The sequence below is a fragment of the Podarcis liolepis genome, assembly GCF_965112155.1.
Source record: "Podarcis liolepis genome assembly, chromosome: 2".
In the NCBI taxonomy this organism is placed as follows: domain Eukaryota; kingdom Metazoa; phylum Chordata; class Lepidosauria; order Squamata; family Lacertidae; genus Podarcis; species Podarcis liolepis.
Window position 1 is genome coordinate 80,248,191 of NC_139555.1, and position 17,780 is coordinate 80,265,970.

Here is a 17,780-nt window from a genome sequence, read left to right on the forward strand (position 1 = left end):
CTGAAACTGTTCTTAACCTGAAGCACCACTTTAGCTAATGGGGCCTCCTGCTGCCGCCGCGCCACCGGAGCACAATTTCTGTTCTCATCCTGAAGCAAAGTTCTTAACCTGAAGCATTATTTTCTGGGTTAGCAGAGTCTGTAACCTGAAGTGTATGTAACCTGAGGTATGTAACCTGAGGTACCACTGTATTTGAAAACTAATTTCAAATAAATTACTAATTTGTATGTAAAAATATTTACAGTTGTGCAACTTTTAAATTCATTGATTCCTAGTGGGGTGGTTTTTTTATAACCACCTACCACAAACCTTCATTCATTTATTTGTACTACTTATAGGCTACCTTATAATGGAAGTTCACATGCATTCCTGAACAACTATATATATATATAGAGAGAGAGAGAGAGAGAGAGTTATAGCCTAATATGAGGGGAATGTATTGGCCTAGTTAGGTGGTCTGAGGTTAAACCTTGTTTGAGGGCCTAAAAAAAGAGGAAAGAGGAAGACAGCAGAGGCCTGAGGCTTGACTAAAGGGGAGCAGGCGATGCAGCAGAAAAAGACAAGGAAGTGAGAGGATGGCACAAGGAAGAAGAGGCAGGATACCTAACAGGAAGAAAGGCAAAATTAGAAAGATGGAGGAAAGCCAGCTAGGAATATGAAAGGGAAGCTGGGGCTGGCACTTGCCAGCTGCTCAGCTACGGCTCATCTTTATCACTATGTTTCCATAAAGGCTTGCTGCATTTGGACGGGAAACTTACTGGCAGTTTTATAAACAACAATAATGTGCTCAGACCTTCAACTTTTTTGAAAGCCAGAGAATCCAAATGGCACTGTGTATACGCATGAGCTTTCTGCTAAGGCCAGTCCCTGGGTGGATACAGCTTATTTAGTATTCTCTTCTCTCAGTATGCTTTGCTCATCTGTCACTTTGCTGTTCAGTCAACCAGCTTGAAGACATCCTTTTGGAGATCTTTGGATGAGCCAAACTACACATTACGTTGGTTGCATGTTTGCCTTTTGCATTGATATTTTATTTGCAAATAGCCAGCCCCGCCCAGTATGCACTTCAACCCTCCCGGCACAAATACACACAGCTCCCTCACCAATAGAAGCAGTGGAAACTATTTTAATACCATAGAACGCAAAGCCTTTTCAAACTGATTTTCATTATGTGCTCCCAAATTGAACCCACAGCATCCATGCTAATTTATATAAGAGAGCCATACCCCCATAGTTTTGCATGCCCTTTGGGCATTTGTGGATTCTTCTGATATTTGGCATATATTAATCTGGCAGTTACAATAATCAACACCTTTCTGTTTAGATAGTAACTCTTTCAACACTGTGAGAGCTTTTTAATATTGTGACCGCTTTCTCCCCTCAAAACAAACAATAGTTGTGGCGGGTGGCCTGAAACAGGTCAGGGCCACAGCAATGGAGAAAGGGTTAAAGTACTCCTAACCTGCAAGGCCAGCGCACAATCTTGATCAAGTCCACCAGGCTGGCTATTGAATGAAAAGTCTTGCACACAAATGACAAAACATGTGACTAATGTGATGTGCTAATTGGTCCATAGGCTGAATAGGATTTTTAGTGTTAGTTGTTATAATTTTTAACAATTTGCTCTTCAAATTTCAGTTTTACATTTGCTTTGTCAGTTTTACTGTTTTGCTTTCTTCATTCGCTTCCCCTCCAACATCCAATAATGTTGACCACCTTTTGTGCTTCCCCTCCCTGCCTTTTGTAATTAAAGGTATGCATTTTATTTGAGCTCTTTAAATTTCTTTTAATAAGCTCCAAAATTCCCAAAGGAAAATGATGCTTGTAATTGAACATTTTAGCTTTCTATCAACATCTTGCCATATTCTCATATTGAAACAGCGTGTAAGTTCATTTTGGGCCTTTGTCATGCATACTCCATGGCAACCACAGCCATGATTTTGCTTTCCAGAGAGAATAAGAAAATTGTTTCTCCCTATTAAGGTCTCCATATTTTTTTTAACGCTAATATGAATCACACTCAAGTCTTTCCTTGTTTGAACATTCATCTTTTCTTTCTTCATGTTTCTTTCAAAAACCACTTTCCCCTTCTTACAAGTTAGTAGAGTTCTGTATAAGTCAAGGCTGCAATCCTATGAACACTCACTTGTAAATTTCCATTAAAATCACAGCGACTTACTTTTGGAATTGTGCTGCATGTCTGCTCAAATCTTGTTGAAATCAGTGGAGCATAAGGACACTGATCTTCCTGTGGATTATGTCCAATATCGCCTTAGATTAAATTACCATTGTCCAAATCCAGCAAGAAAACTCTGCCTATGCTAACCATTCCTTTTAGCTTGAATTCCCAGTTTTTCTCTATTTCAATCATGGCTCTACCACTAAAGGCAACTTCCTAGCATGTTTGCAATGTGGATTTAGATGTGTACCTGCACGCACACTTCTGTCCACAATACCCATGGGCCCTATAGAATTGACTGGATGTGTCTTTTGTTACAAATGAAAATGTACAGCCACACCAGGGACCACCAGTTGTGATATGTGAACAGGGATCAAGCCTTGTTTTAACAGAACTAAACCTCAGCAGCTCTACAGGACCTCTTTATCTGGATTCCTTCTAGTATTTTTGACAGGTTACTATATTATCTTTCCTATATTAGGGAAGATAATGGTGAATTGCAAATGCTACTCAAACAAGGAAAGGCAATAGATATGAAACACTGAGGACTTTACCCCCTCCTATTTTTAATTCTCCATTCTTCACCCACACAAGAATTCTTGCTTCCTTGCCAGCTAGCATCAAGCTCAAACAGATGTAAAATTCTGCTGTTTCCAGTTTGTTTAACATATCACCTACCAGCCACTGAAACAAGAACTGCACTCTTAAGGGTCCTTCAGCATTTTCTTCCCATCTCACAGCTTCCCCCCCTACCCCATCTTCATCCCTTTGGAGTCCTGGTCTGACACATTTATTATCACGCAAAAGAAAACACATATTGTTTTGTACAACCTCCTGTTAAGATAATTTCTTCCAGTTCAAGGAATTCTATATGCAGTACAGCTCAAGATGCTATTTTTAGCCTGTAGCTCTCGCATCCACTGAAGTTGTTGAACATGGGTTACAGTAGCATTAATGAAAAGCTCGTAGATGATGGGCTGCCACCAGTACATGCTACTTATCTCCCTTACTGTTTGAAAATTACATTCCATGCACATTTCATGATGTTTTAAAAAACCTAACAGCTAGCATGGCCACCCTTGCCTATCAGTGGCTTTGAAAACAAATGAACAAATCTGTGCTGGCCATTCGTGCTTCATTGCCAAATTTATTTGATGTACTTTATTGTAGGAGTTCTTACTGCAACAGAAGTAAAGAGAAGTGAGTTCCTTTTAATCCAAGAAAGAAAAAGCAGAGATGTGGGTTGCACTGTCTATCGTGCTTTTGATAAGCAAATAAAACAGGACAAGCAAATTCTTATAAGCTTTTATGCAATTGATCCAAGAAGAACCACCATTCCCCCCCCAAAAAAAAATATATACAAAGATTTGTCTTAGAGAAAGGATGATGCTGAAAAGCAACAGTACCATTGGTTGAATAAAAAATATCACAGGGCGAGTACTCTGTATAGCTGGGCAAAGAGAGAGACAAATAGGAAATCTGTACTTAAACAGTATGCATGCAACTCTCATTATCTGTAGAGACTTGCCCATAGAACCATCATGTACGAATGTATATAGTAAGAATGTACAAAATATGGCAGAAGAAGTTACGTATTCTTCTTCCAATGCAGTGCTTCTCAGCCCTTTTCTTCTCTTAGGACTGGATACAAAAGTATGAACACATTATTTGCAGAAGCTTAGCACCAGCTTTATCAAAGCCCTGACTGCCGCAGCTGAGCAAACCTGGTATGTTTGCTCCACTGCAACTGCTGTTCCCAACTGGACAGACAATTAGGGAAGTGCAAGCCTACTTTCTGCATTTATCTGTATCACTGGAAAGGGGAGAGAGAGAAAAAATATATAGAGGTTGCTGGGCAAGGAGGCTTCACTGCTTCAAGACCGCTTTATATTTCCATCGTGCTTCTTGCCTTGATTAACCCTGTAGCATTGTCTTGGTGCTCTAGTGCTGCAACACAAGTATAATTACATCACATGCTATTTCCTCAAGTAATGGAAACTGTGCAAGTGTTTGAGAAAATATTTCGGTGAGTGCCGGCATGCAAATCAAATGGATCTCTGTTACCGAAGGTATATAGGAAGCGTGTTCTTGTAGACAGACACCACAGCTTGTAACCATTTGCAGCTAACGAGGCCAAAAGCCCTCTGAAGAAACAAGACCTGAGATTGTGAGAACTTTCCACCTTGCTAAGACAGCCTCCTTATACCAAGTTCCTTTATTTTTGCTATTCTCCCTTAACAATATGATCGGTTAATTTTTAAAACAAATTTAAAGTGTCATTTTCATAGGAAAGCTGCTACTGCTAAAATGAAGCATTTAATTAAAAAAACCACTCTACTAGAGAAAGCCAGCTCAAACATTAATGTCATTGTTTTTAAAAAGATGGTATTTCCCATCAATATTGAATAACTGATAAGAGCACATAGCTCTTCCTCTTACTCATTCCCTTCTCGCTTCTTGGTTTTCTCGTGTTACCTTTCTGGCCGGGTTCACATATCACGCTAAGCCAAACTATGCATGGGTGCACTGTCTTACCACAGAGTAGCTCACAGCTGCTTTGCTCCTGCTGCTGTGCTGCACTGCTTGAAGTCATTCAAAACCAAATTCATGTTCGAGCTCCCTTCCTGAAAAAGCTAGGCGCTGTATCCACTTAAGGCATTGGGTGCACAGAACAACAACTGCTCACGCAGCAAAACATCCCCTCCGTCTCCTTTCCCTGTGTGCCACCGGCAATCCTCCAACCCCAAATCTGCTCTAAGGGTTCCACCAACCCTCTGCTTGTACAGCTTCACCTTGTGCCTTGGCCTGTATGACACACTAAGCTGAACTTGGCTCAGCTTAGTGTAGCAGCAAAAGGGATCAAGGAGGAGAAAATCGGCTGTGGCCTCCTCTCTGGGAACATGATGTGTGAGCCAGGCTTCTGAGTTTTGACTCCGGCATAAATCTGACACTGACACACACACACACACACACACACGTTCTTTGATTTCCATCTGCTGGATTTAGGTATGTATTTGTGTTTCCCATCACTATGTTTTATGGTTACAGATTTCCAGCTCTAAACATCAGCAATTTGTCAGGGAAGCCCAAGAAATGGATGTAACCTAAGCATGCCACCTACAGTTTTGTAAATTGCATTTGCCAGATACTGCCTCTGTCCGATAAGGGTTGTATTCCTTTGTGAATAGAAGAACTCCTTCCATCGATTCATTCTCTGTGTCACCCCTCTTTTCCCAGTCTGCAGCCCCCTGGTATCTTCCATGTCATTCTATCAGTCCCTGCAACCCTCTGGAATACTTTTTGGTGGGTGTAGGGAGCCACAGAGGGGAGAAATGTATTTGCAAAAAATAATCTCCCTTTCTCTTCTATCAGTGGAAGCATGTGCTTGATCTAAAGCCCTTTCACAAACAGAAGGGTGCACTGGATTCAACACACAGTATATTAAGTTCCTGGTCTGCATGCATCTCCTCTAATAACATGTGCCCTAGTTCAGCGGTTCCAATGTGTTATTTGGGACTTGGAGTGTGCACAAACAGTCACACAGGCATACACACACACACACAGAGAGAGAGAGAGAGAGAGAGAGAGAGAGAGAGAGATGTCTTTGAAGAGGGCTTGCCCCAGTCTCTTCAAATAGAGTGGATTCATCAAATTTACCTAAAAAAGGGAATGGGGACATTCCTTGATTGCAGTATCTTTGTGTGTGTACACTATAGGGGAGTGGAGCACTGGTGTTATGATTTAGTACTAGCCTTTTTAACAACAACAACATGCAGTTAGAAACATGTGGTGGTTGGGAATAATCAGTTGTAGCACTGGAATGGGTGGCAGTGATGAAAGTGGCGTGGTGAGGAGATGACAGTGTGTCCATCTTTCATCTTTCACTTTAAACCACATTCACATCATTAAATTAGGGTTCTATGAAGTATTATCAATGAAATGTAAAAAAGAACACTAAAACTGCAATCCTGTACCCAATTACCTGGGAGTAAGTCCCATTGAACTCAACGGGTTTCATGTCTGAGCAGACATGTCTAGGATTTTGCTGTGAGACTGCTCTCAATGGGACTTGAATAGACCTCCATAGGACCACAGTACCAGTTGCCATCCTCCCCTTTAAAAGGCAAAAGTACTGGCACAGTCTCTCGCAGAAGAACAGCCTACAAACTGCTACCAGCAAGCTATTACAGCAAACCAACAACTGGAAAATTAATGACACAGTTGGAAAAGGAATTAAATAAAAAAAACTTCAGCAACCATTGTTTAAATTTGTTTTAAGACAAAGCAACATTTGATTACCAGTAAATGTATTGCTGTGTATCAACTATTCTCCATTCGTATTCTTCATTTTGTCACAATTCTCCATTTGTAAAAAGTTATATACTGAACCAAACAGTGTCAAGATGAAGTCCAAGTAGATAAAAATTCTTAAGCTATTTTTAATAGTTAATGAAGTGAAATGGATATTTATATGGAATATGCTCCTTAAGCTTATGTCCTCCAAACACCAGCTCTGCAATCTCTTTCAGACACAAAGTAAAAGGTAACGCTCTTCAAGGAGCGCCACTTACTCCACACGTCTCATTCTGTGTCTGCATGGGGTTAGCCTTTGGCTCCATGTCTTGCCGCTTTTGGTTCTGCTTAAGTTGATTTAAGGATGGTTTCGCCTGCACAGCTCCCACGGTTTTGCTTGTCCATTGATCCACCAGTTTGTGGAGATCATCAGTGAAAGTTCCTTTCTTGTTGTTGCTGTTGTTGGCTTGTACTTGTACTTGCAGCGTTGTTTGTGGTAGAGGGTCCGGATATGCTACAAGGCTGTTTGTCGAGGATCCTAAGATGCCACAGAAAGATAAGAATCAGCTGCACGCATCAACAAAGCCGTACTACATTCCACTTTTGCTTTTGTTTACTTCATCGCACAACAGTTCTACAACCACACAACTATCTGGTTTTCACCCAGCTGCTTCTCCTGAAGAACTTTTTTTGCTTCAAAAATGGTTTAAGAAATGATATGCATTTCACCAGTTAGGTGCAGCTTTCGAAATGGCACTGTAAATAAATTTTTCATCCCAAACAAAATTAAATATTGGTGATTATGTCTTTATGCAAATCCACTGGAATTGACAGAGGAGAGAAGAATAGAAAAGAAATATGGATAGCCTAAAGATGACACAGATATCAGGGATATGCTACTCGTGCTCTGCACAATCATAATTGGCTCCACTTTAATAACCAACACCATGATTGGTTTGGGATTTACAGATTTCCTATCCAGGACCCCAATTACCCTCCTAAAAAAGCTGATAAGAAGGATTCAAGTTTTCTTTCTTTCCGGTCTAGGCTGGTGAATTCCCATCCTTCATGTACATAATTCTGATTCTGCAGAAATCCTAAATGACTCAAGGAAAGAGTATATCTGCTGCCATCCAAACCTTCTTGCTTCCACAAAACTCCCATGTTTCTCTTTCCATTTATCTTTCCAAGTTTACAAAGCAGTTAAAATATTTTACATGACAAACTTTTAAAGATAAATGTGCTATACCTATAGGCACCAGCAGTGGTAATAAATTACACATAGTAACAGTCAGATGTCATGTTACTGATTCATCAAACCATGATTTGGAGGATTAGAAACATGGTGTCTACATATACCGTATTTTTCGCCCCATAAGACGCACCGGCCCATAAGACGCATCTAGATTTTAGGGGGGGAAATAAAGGGAAAAAAATTTATTTCCCCCCCAGGTGCGCTGCGCTACACCAGGAGTTTGGGGCGTGCGGAGCTCAGCGCGCCCCAAGCTTCTGCGTGCCGGCAAGCAGTCCGCTAGCGTGGGAGAGCAGGGCGCCTCTCCCAGGGCTAGCGGACCCCTGTGCTAATCCAGAAGCTTGGGGCGTGCTGAGGTCAGCGCGCCCCAAGCTTCTGCATGCCGGCAAGCAGTCCGCTGCCGCCCCAAGCCTCCCGCACCCGGCAGGAGGTCCCGCCGGGTGCGGGAGGCTTGGGGCGGCAGCGGACTGCTTGCCGGCATGCAGAAGCTTGGGGCGCGCAAGCAGTCCGCTGCCGCCCCAAGCCTCGCGCACCCGGCGGGACCTCCTGCCGGGTGCGGGAGGCTTGGGGCGGCAGCGGACTGCTTGCCGGCATGCAGAAGCTTGGGGCGTGCTGAGGTCAGCACGCCCCAAGCTTCTAGGTGCGCGCAAGCAGTCCGCTGCCGCCCCAAGCCTTGCGCACCCGGCGGGACCTCCTGCCGGGTGCGGGAGGCTTGGGGCGGCAGCGGACTGCTTGCCGGCATGCAGAAGCTTGGGGCGCGCTGACCTAAGCACGCCCCAAGCTTCTAGGTGCGCGCAAGCATTCCGCTGCCGCCCCAAGCCTTGCGCACCCGGCGGGACCTCCTGCCGGGTGCGCGAGGCTTGCAGACACTCGCACGAAGCAGGGGGAGCCCTCCAGAGGGCTCCCCGTGCTTCGGGCGACAGGCTGCCGCCCCAAGCCTCGCGCACCCGGTGGTACCTCCTGCCGGGCGCGCGAGGCTTGCAGGCATTCGCCCCATAAGACGCACCCCGATTTCCCCTTCATTTTTGGAGGGGAAAAAGTGCGTCTTATGGGGCGAAAAATACGGTACCCAATATATAGTAATGTAATGTAATGTAATGTAATGTAGCTTGGCTGTGGAAACAATTATCTCACTTACAACCTGAAACTCGGATACCTATTGCTGAACTACAATTTATTCACAGCAAGATGATAAAACCAATATCTAACATAAAGTGAAACAGTCTCTAATATTGTTTGGTAGGTGAATCTAAAATGAATTCTTTTTTTTAGTTTTTTGAAAAATATTTGAATTCTAATTCCTAAAAATACCAATTTGAAGCAAAAAAGTTCAAAGCTGTATTGAAATGACATTATTTATGATGAGCCAATGTGCTATAATCTTATTTCTGCTGCCATGGAGACTGTGATGTGTGCTATAAGTAAATCTATTAGTGATTTGTTTGAATGAACACTCGCACCTTCCTTTAAAAATAATTGTGCTCCAAACTTTTGTGAATTCTTAGGTTCTTTTGAAAAAATGAACCCGTGAAAAGGTAAGTTCTTTTTTCAAGGATTGAATCTCAGCAACTATTCAGTACTTCAAGCATCTCAATAGGTGTGAGGAAGTGTTAGGTTGCATTAGCCAACCAGCAGCAAAACAGCATTGTAAAGAAGCAGTGTTAATTGACATATTAGATGAGCACACTACCCAGCTTTGTCTCATATACACACATGTACATACTGAGATTAAGATCATCTTGCAGCATGCAGGCATCCCAAAGCATCACCAGCATGCAAAGCTACCAAAAGGATACCTGCACTTAATTCAGATGCAGCCTAACTTAATACGATCATGAATGCAACACCTGTTGTTTAAATAAACCACTAGATTACATTTAAATAAAGCAGCTCATGCTCAGAAAGAAATAACAAGAACCCAAAAAACAAAAGAGAGAGGGATAGTTACTACTACTGTGATCTTTGCCTAGACATAGTCGTTTCAGGGTGGACCCTACAAGGTAAAATGATACAAGACATACAGAGTTAGGCAAGACTAAAAAAGGGGGAAAGAAAAAAGTCTGATGGAAAATCTTCTGCATTTTTAAACAACAAAAAAGTAACCATTATGCAAGAAGGAACAGACAGAAAGTCAGCAGTTCAGGTGTGAAAAGAAGAAATAACTGGGCAGCTCAAAACCTACAGAAATTTGATGCTATCCAAACAAATGCTATGCAGTTTTTATTTGGACCTGCATAAATCTGAAGGTGAATTTTAAAAAGCACATTTTAAAAAATATGTTGGTGCCTGTTTTAATTGTGCTTCAAAACTATATTCATCTGATTAATCAATGAATAATAAATATTAAGAAAAAGGCAAAACTAAGCTGGCTATATATTGTTTTTACAAGACCACAAAGTTCTGCAGAGCTGAGGACCATCCAATTCAAATTATGTCCAAATACAAAATACTGAGCCCTCTAATCTCTATAATATGTTCAAAATGCATCTGGATTCTAATAGATCTATTGGGGGTATTCCAATTCATCAGTTTCAAAAGCTTGGTGAGATGCTATGATACATTCAGTGATGTACTGCTCATTTTCCAAATGTTAAGTATAGTTACTTCTAAGGGAGAACTCTGATAAGAGCATCATTTGCTATCTATTTAATTACTAGATTCCTTAAACTATTTTTTTTAAAAAAAACCTCAATATTAAGCAGATAGACCAAAGCCATGTTGTTGTTTGAGTCATTCTGCTGCTGTACTGCATTGAACTAAGCCATGGTCTGGCTTGGTGCGTTGTTCCAACCAGGACTCAAGGTTTTGCTTTCCCAGACAAATCATGAGCTACAACTCTAGGACAAACCTTGGTTACAGTTCATGGTTTGCCTGGAGAGAACTAAACCACCAGCCCAGGTTTGGATGACATGCTAAACAAAAGCATGCCTTGCCAAACAGTCCTACCTGCTTTATCTGCAGCCTCGTGCTACTGTAAACTAGGGAGAGGCCCTTACTGCACATTTCTCTTAGCCATATGAAACATTTAATTAGCATTTTGCTGAATGTCATTAAGTATTCCAAGCAGACTCCACATGCTACTGTACACAAGTCAGAAATTGTGTTTTGTGCCTGAAAAATAAAACCAGGCTAGATTACTCCACATCTGTCGATACTGCATGTGAAAAGGGACAAGAAATGCCCTGGGTATGAAAGCCAACAATAGTATTTTTACTTCAGGAATGATGACCAATATTGAATTTAAGTGTAATAAGAATAGAACTTCCACAACAGATGTATCCCTCACACCTCCACAACCCATCCCTGTAAAGAAGAGGGACTTTCAGTTATGATGTGAGAGAGATATTTTGTCCAAATAAACATGGCATGGCAGAGCTGGACCAGCTATTACTTTCTTGAGTTGGGGAACACTTTTCTCTTTAGGAAGTAACATTAGCTGCTTGATTCGGCTAGAACTCTTTCAAACAGCACCAACAGGATGATATCTTTAATCAAACAAACTGAAAGTATTTTTTTCATTCATATTAACTGTTAAGACATCCTTTTCTTTGGGAATGTTTCCATTTTCCCTCAGTGACTGTATGCAAAGTTATGTTATTTCCAGGAGAAGAGGAATCAAAATTCACATCAACTGCATGATAAGAATTCTTCTTGCCATGCATCAGCTTAACTGAATTACAATGTAAATAGAAAGGTACATTAGATACACATTTTAAAAAATATCTGTCATCTTTTAAAAGAAAGAAATAAAATTCTATTGCTATGCAAACTGCCACCAAAATTAGGTATTTTTCTAGACACGATTTCAAGGTACCACTTTAGTCCCACTAAAAGGCAGTATATGGAGTTTCTGTCATGCCCTTCAGATATGTATATAATGAAGAAGGAGAGTACAAGTCAACCTTTTTTTGGTTGAAGTATCAACCAATATATCATCCCAGCAAAGTGCAAGGAAAGAGTTTGCACTACAGAAAAGCAACACTTCAGCCCACGGTAGGGAGGGGAATCTGGAAAGTACTTTGTACTTCCGAGAACTTTCTTTTTATGGAGATTAAAATTCAGATAGGAATTTTTTTTTTTTTTTTCTCCAGATGCACATAAGGCTTTTTTTTTTTTAACTGAAATGTGGCCATACTAGTCTTGCTCATGGGAAAGAAGCATGAGGAGAACGGAAAAGTTGTCATTGGACAAGGGGCTAAAATGCTTTGAAATTTCAGAAGACTTAGCCCACCATGCCCAAGTGTTTCTCCACAATGGGAGGGACAAGACAGTTACTTTTTATTTTAATGGAAGTTGAAGTTCATTATCTGATATGATGCTTGCTCAACGATGTTTATGCACGTGCAGACAGAGGTGAGGACCAGCTAAAATGAGAAACATTTTGTTCTAGACTATGAAGTCAACTGCTTTTATGCAGTACGTTTTAATGCTTTTGTTTTGTTTTGGTTTTAACTTTTGTTAACTGCTCTGGGAACTGATGAGGTAGAAAGCTCTAAAATAAATAAATAAAATAGAAATAGAAATCAGGTAACCAATTCATTGTGTTGGACAACTGAAAGGTGTCAGATATTGTGGTGGCCCCATTATCCTCTTGTGTGTCCTGGGCATCAAAACTGAAGTTGTTTTCTGCTATACTAGCCAGATAACTTGAAACGGATGATGTCAAATTATATGTGAGATTCAGTCTAACAACATCTAACTTTGGGCAAAAGATTTATTAAAAATGGCAAAGTTCACCCAACAGATCACATCCACTCTCTGCTTTCAAACCAGATGACAACATCTGATAGCATATTCAATTAATTGATTTGTTTTCCCTTTAGAATGCTTTGCTAAAGAATTGCATCACCATGCTAAAAAATTGAGGGCTCATGTGAGTAGTTAAAATGACTAGTTTAAGAATGTAAGTTGTGTGTTATCTTTGTCATTACTGTCATGGAACCAAATGCTAAGAACATTTAATGTTTAAAATTAGAATGGGTTGTGTACAGCAAAAGTGTAGAAGACAAATGGAACTATTCTGACTACTTGTGACTACAGAAAAAGTTACAACCACATCCAGATTGTTAACAAGAATAATTATATACAGAAAATTTCAGTAACACTTAGAAATATCCAATGTTGATCATACTTGTAACTGACCCATTGAAATCAACTATTATGTGTATAACTTAGTTGGATATTATCCATTAGTCCTAGATCTTGAAAGTACTGTTAAAGTTTAAGGTGACTTGCTTCATACGCTGATCTCTATATGTATCAGTTCTCACCAGCCCTTTATAATTAAATATTAATGAAGCTTTAAAATAAAAAATATAATTATTTGGGAATCAAGGAGGATGCATTTTGAGTAGTCTTGTGCCTTTGATCTGCATCACCTCAATAATGATAAAAAATGCATAGTTCCAATGGTAAAAGTTTGATACAAATGGAAATGAACACTGAATTAACTGGATGTTTAGTTACCAAAACGCTGTCCCTGTTTTTTGGCACTACATGTAACAAAGGTCTAGATCACCTTATCAGTACAATGTATCTTGACTGCACAGTAAAAAAATCTATTTGCCTTATAATTAATACCTGCTTTAAAAAAGTTAAATATATGTGAGAGTTGATTGAACTGCCAATTGGTATACTTGTACAATTAAGGAAACATCTACTTGCTTTTACTTGTACGGCTATTTGAAATCAATCCAAACATTGTATCAGTGAAACATTCTAGAGTGCCATTAGAACTTTAATTTTTCTTTTAAAAAATATTCTGTGCTTTGATGAACTGCTTATTGACTTCATCTCTGAGGTCACGTAAGGTCATAGTAAAAATCAACCGAGTAAAGTGCTCCAGCTAGGTGAGTTAACAATAAAAGCCACACTGCACTTTGTAGCAGAATAACTCGACAGTTGCATTTAACAAAATTCACTTAAAGAAACCCAAAGTATACATTGTGTGTGTGGGGAGAAAATACTGCTCATAAAAGATGTTTTTTAAAAAAACTAGCAGGAGCATTTCTCAGCATTTCCACATGCAAGGGATAGAACAAATAAAATAATAATAATAGTAACAGTAATAAAAAGGGTGGATATAAACAGTACTGTATATTGTTTGAATACAGCCCTTGTGCAGAAGTTATACCCTTCAGTGACCTTCTAGTATTGTGTCAGCTTGCTACATGCATGTCTTCATAGTCCAAACATGTGTGAAAGAGACCATTCGTCTACAGAACGTTGGATTTCTTTTTGGTATCGCTGGAACTGGGACAGCAGACATTTATAACTGCCACATTGGAAATTAAAAGTTACTTAAACGTAAAATCACATAAAAGATATGTCCAGGGTAAGATTTGCCATAAGGCTATAGAATAAATTATGAGATCTTCCACACATGCTTTTGGTACCCAGGCATGAGCCAAAAGCAGTGCACAAAAGCTTTCCACGTGAAATAAATAAATAAAAAATAAATAAATAAAAATAGTGTCAATGATGATTAACTTTTAAAGAAGGAAATCAAAGAGAGTGTCTAGGTGGGGGGAAAGGGACACCCGGTCAAATGTTTTAGATATATATATATGAAAATGAGTTTTGGAAAAAGGGGGACAAAAGAAAGATGGGCTATGATAAAATACAAAAGAACAAATACAAACAGATGGACAAAGACACAGGTCCACTGAGGAATCTGGTACGAGGTTTGCTACTAGATTTATAGGTCACTCTCTCAGACGTTTGGTGGAAAACCGTCCAGCCTGCAAATGAATATAAAGGGAAGAAAACAAAGACACTTATAAAGTACAAATAGCTGAGATCAGTTGTCACCATCAGTCATATCAGCTTTGTTAGTTTATCATCCACATCTCCATTTTAGCCTTGCCAAAGAGGAGTAAGTTCATTGGCTATATACAAAAGGATGCAAAAAATAACAGCAGAAGAAAATAGATACTTTGTAGGATTAGTTTGGCAGGACATGCAGAACTGAGTAAAGTATTGTTTCTTTAATCATCATTACACTTTGCAACAAATATTGCTACACATATCGTGACTAATCTATGGAACTGTGCACTGCAAGATACGAATACTACAATTATATGAAACTGTGTCTCAAATGAGATAGAGATCTTCTAGTGAAGCCAGAAACCCATGAGAATAACGGAACTAACTTGCAAGGTGGTAAAAGCTTAATTGCTCCCATGCTATATTTGCATAGGCCCAATATGAAAGAATGTCTTAGGAACAAAATTCTGCACCAAATTTGGATCTAAGAATATGAACCAAAAGAAAAGTAAGCCAGCCTTTCCCTCCTACCAAATTGTTTAAATGTACAAAGGACCATTTCCTTATTTTTTTTAAAAAAAAGATGTACAATTCCTAGAAAACTAAGAAATGTGATACCTTCATTTTTCACACACTACTAACCTTTCAAATATTGCTCATTATCAAAAGATGCATTAATGACTTGGACACCTACAATTTCACGATAATTGAAGACCCATTATAATAATGTTATCATCACTATAGGACCCTTTCTGTTCTTATCACATTTATCCTACTAACCGCTCTATAAAGTAGCTTAGACTGCGAGACGGTAACTTGCCCAAGTCAGTGCGCTGAGCAGCTATTTGAACCTGCAACTCCCAACGTCATACAAATTCACTTTTAATGTTGAAATAATTGCTAATTTCAGTATAGAAGGAATGATGACCCCAAGTATATAGAATCACCTTGGGCAGAATTTTCATGGGCATCGCCTCCCTCAGTAGCTAATCCAGAGCAGATGTCAGTGGACAAGGAAGCCTTGACAGAGCAGGGTTGCTGTGTCTGAACGGACTTTCCAAGTATGGCGGATGTGGACGAAGTTAGTGCCGCCGCTTCAGTAGAACCAGTCTGAGCTTTAGCATTTTCTTTAGCCAGAGTGTCTTTGCAGTCTGATACACTACCTAAAAAAGGATACATGCAAAAATCACCAAACGCCAAGAAATAAGATTGGCTGCCAACTAGCAGGTCATTCCTGAAGAACGCTTCAAATATTTTGAAGCAGTGCAAGAAATCTACAGCTGCATGAAGCCGCACAGTTGAAACACTTCCAACTGCAGGTAACCAACCTGCTGTTCAGTTTGCAAGTGTTGATGCCAATATAATATGAAATAAAACTGACAGCAGCTTTACAATAAGGTAGCTTTAAAACAGTAGCTGTACAATAGGCCCATAGCTAAGCTAAGCTATGGGCCTTTAGCTAAGCTATGGGCCTACAGATATCCTTGGACTACAATTCCTATGATCCCTGACCAGTAGTGGGTGGCATAGTGGTACTCACCTGATCTCCCAATAGCTGAATCACTTCTTCTTACCAAGAAGGAGAAGGTGAGGAGGTGGGAAGTTTGGCACAATGCAAACACACCAGCAAAACCAATCTAGTGTTTGCACCGTGCTGACCTTCCTACCACCTCACCCTGGCACCACCTTCTAGTAAACAGCAGTGATTAAGTTGTCAGTGGGTCAGGCGAGTGGTCATGTGGTCATGCTGGCTGTAAACAATAGAAGTTGGTCCAACAAAATTTGCAGAGCCACCCCATTTTACATTTTTTGGACATAAGCTATGCTTGTATGCTGACTAACCCCACTGAATGCAGTGAGATTTTACATCTGAGTAGACCTACATAGGATTATTGATGGATGCCAAGACTGAGAGCTACATTAGGTGATAGCAAAGGTTTTTCAGGACTTTTCCATTGCCATATCCAAACTATTTTTTAAAAAGTGTATTTTAGAAATCTGGTGTATGTATGTGTTTGTGAAAGACTGCTGTTTGGGAAACCCAAGATGAAAACCCCAATGGGCACATAAAATGGGGACACAAAACAGTGTTGTTATTGTCTGGATTTTTTAAGAGACTTGAAAGAGTTACTCGTGGCCTCGTCCTACGCATGGCCACTCAGAAATAACTAAAGGTTTATGCAATGGGATTCACTCCCAAGTAGGTACATAAAGGATTAAAGTCTTAGTCCATCCAGAGTCTGGGCGGAATGCACCCCTCCCCCCCCCCAGCCACCCAAACTTAAACCCATTTTCACAGGAACTCATCTGGCCTTCCCTTAAAATGATCTCCAGGGAAAGGTGAGACCATCACTTCCCTGAAGAAGCTTGCTTCATTTCCCAACATCCTATGAATGAATAACCCTAAAAGAAGAAGAAACTGGATAAAGGGCAGAGATGAAACTGCACTTCTGCATTGTGAGAAAAAAAGCAATACTGCTCACCTGGGTTGAGGGCAGTTGGGGGGAAGACTGAAAGGGATCATTTCAGAGAAACAGTGCAAGATTGAGCCACTCTATCAGATGGAATGGCTGAGCAAAACCCGTCCTCCCTTTCTCCAGAAACTACAATGGCCTTCACATTTTAAAGTAGAAATTAGTCAGAAATAAAAATTAAAATACTGAATTTCATTGTCCCATTTTCTGGAGAACAGAGATTAGGGAGAAAAGATGGTCTTCACCTATCAACTTTTACGCAATGAATAGGCGTGGTAATGAAGATATTAAAGAGTTTTACAAGGATTCTTTCCCTCTGCCCCCAATTTACTTTAAAACTGCTGACAGTGGTTGGAAACCTATGGGATGGAAGCAAAAAATCCCCATGTAAACAAGTTTCAAACCCAAAAAGTTCATAACTTAGTATAGAAAAATGCGACAGCATTTTCTATGCAAAGGTTGTAGGGAAGACGCCCCACATCAACTACAGCAAAGACTGCAGGAAGTGGGCGATTCCCAAGGGTAGCCCATTCTTCCTTTTGGGCAGACAAAAATGAGAGGTGGGAACATGCAATTTAAAAGGTGCTTTTTAATATCACCCATCATATCTTCAGCCTGGTATACAGAAATAATAAAACAAATGTTAAAAAGGTAAGTCATCTACCCCATTCCACTAGGAGAAGCCAGTGCAAGGGGGCTTGACTCCCATACCCCACACCCCTCCCTCAAATCTACACTTGGAAGATTCCACAGAACAGTGTGAGGTGTGGAGGACTGCATTCTATCAGCAATCTCCTCAGCACTACATTGAGTTCCA

At 40.2% G+C, this 17,780-nt stretch overlaps 1 protein-coding gene and 2 long non-coding RNA genes across 35 annotated transcripts in view; 2 read left to right on the forward strand and 1 right to left on the reverse strand.

Moving 5' to 3' along the window:
• The window catches only part of LOC310700224, a 103,817-nt gene extending 99,429 nt beyond the window's left edge, over window positions 1-4,388 (forward strand). The window contains exon 2 of the long non-coding RNA XR_014522505.1: window positions 167-4,388. This is a non-coding gene — a long non-coding RNA (uncharacterized lncRNA). The remainder of the gene's footprint in view (window positions 1-166) is intronic.
• The window catches only part of WNK2 (WNK lysine deficient protein kinase 2), a 115,047-nt gene that overhangs the window by 11,724 nt on the left and 85,543 nt on the right, over window positions 1-17,780 (reverse strand). For 16 of the 33 annotated variants that reach the window (XM_083489092.1, XM_083489093.1, XM_083489088.1 and 13 more), the window contains 4 exons: window positions 15,437-15,652; window positions 14,366-14,464; window positions 9,673-9,717; window positions 6,751-7,010 (listed from right to left, as the gene is read on the reverse strand). In XM_083489092.1, the coding sequence (XP_083345218.1) occupies window positions 6,751-7,010; window positions 9,673-9,717; window positions 14,366-14,464; window positions 15,437-15,652 (620 nt within the window). Of the gene's footprint in view, window positions 1-3,306; window positions 4,127-6,438; window positions 7,011-9,672; window positions 9,718-14,365; window positions 14,465-15,436; window positions 15,653-17,780 lie in introns of those variants that run through there. The other 17 variants (XM_083489100.1, XM_083489101.1, XM_083489109.1 and 14 more) reach the window with 8 other exon arrangements.
• On the forward strand, window positions 7,010-14,191 carry LOC310700231. The gene is made up of 2 exons (XR_014522512.1): window positions 7,010-7,832; window positions 8,805-14,191. It is a non-coding gene; the product is annotated as an uncharacterized lncRNA (long non-coding RNA).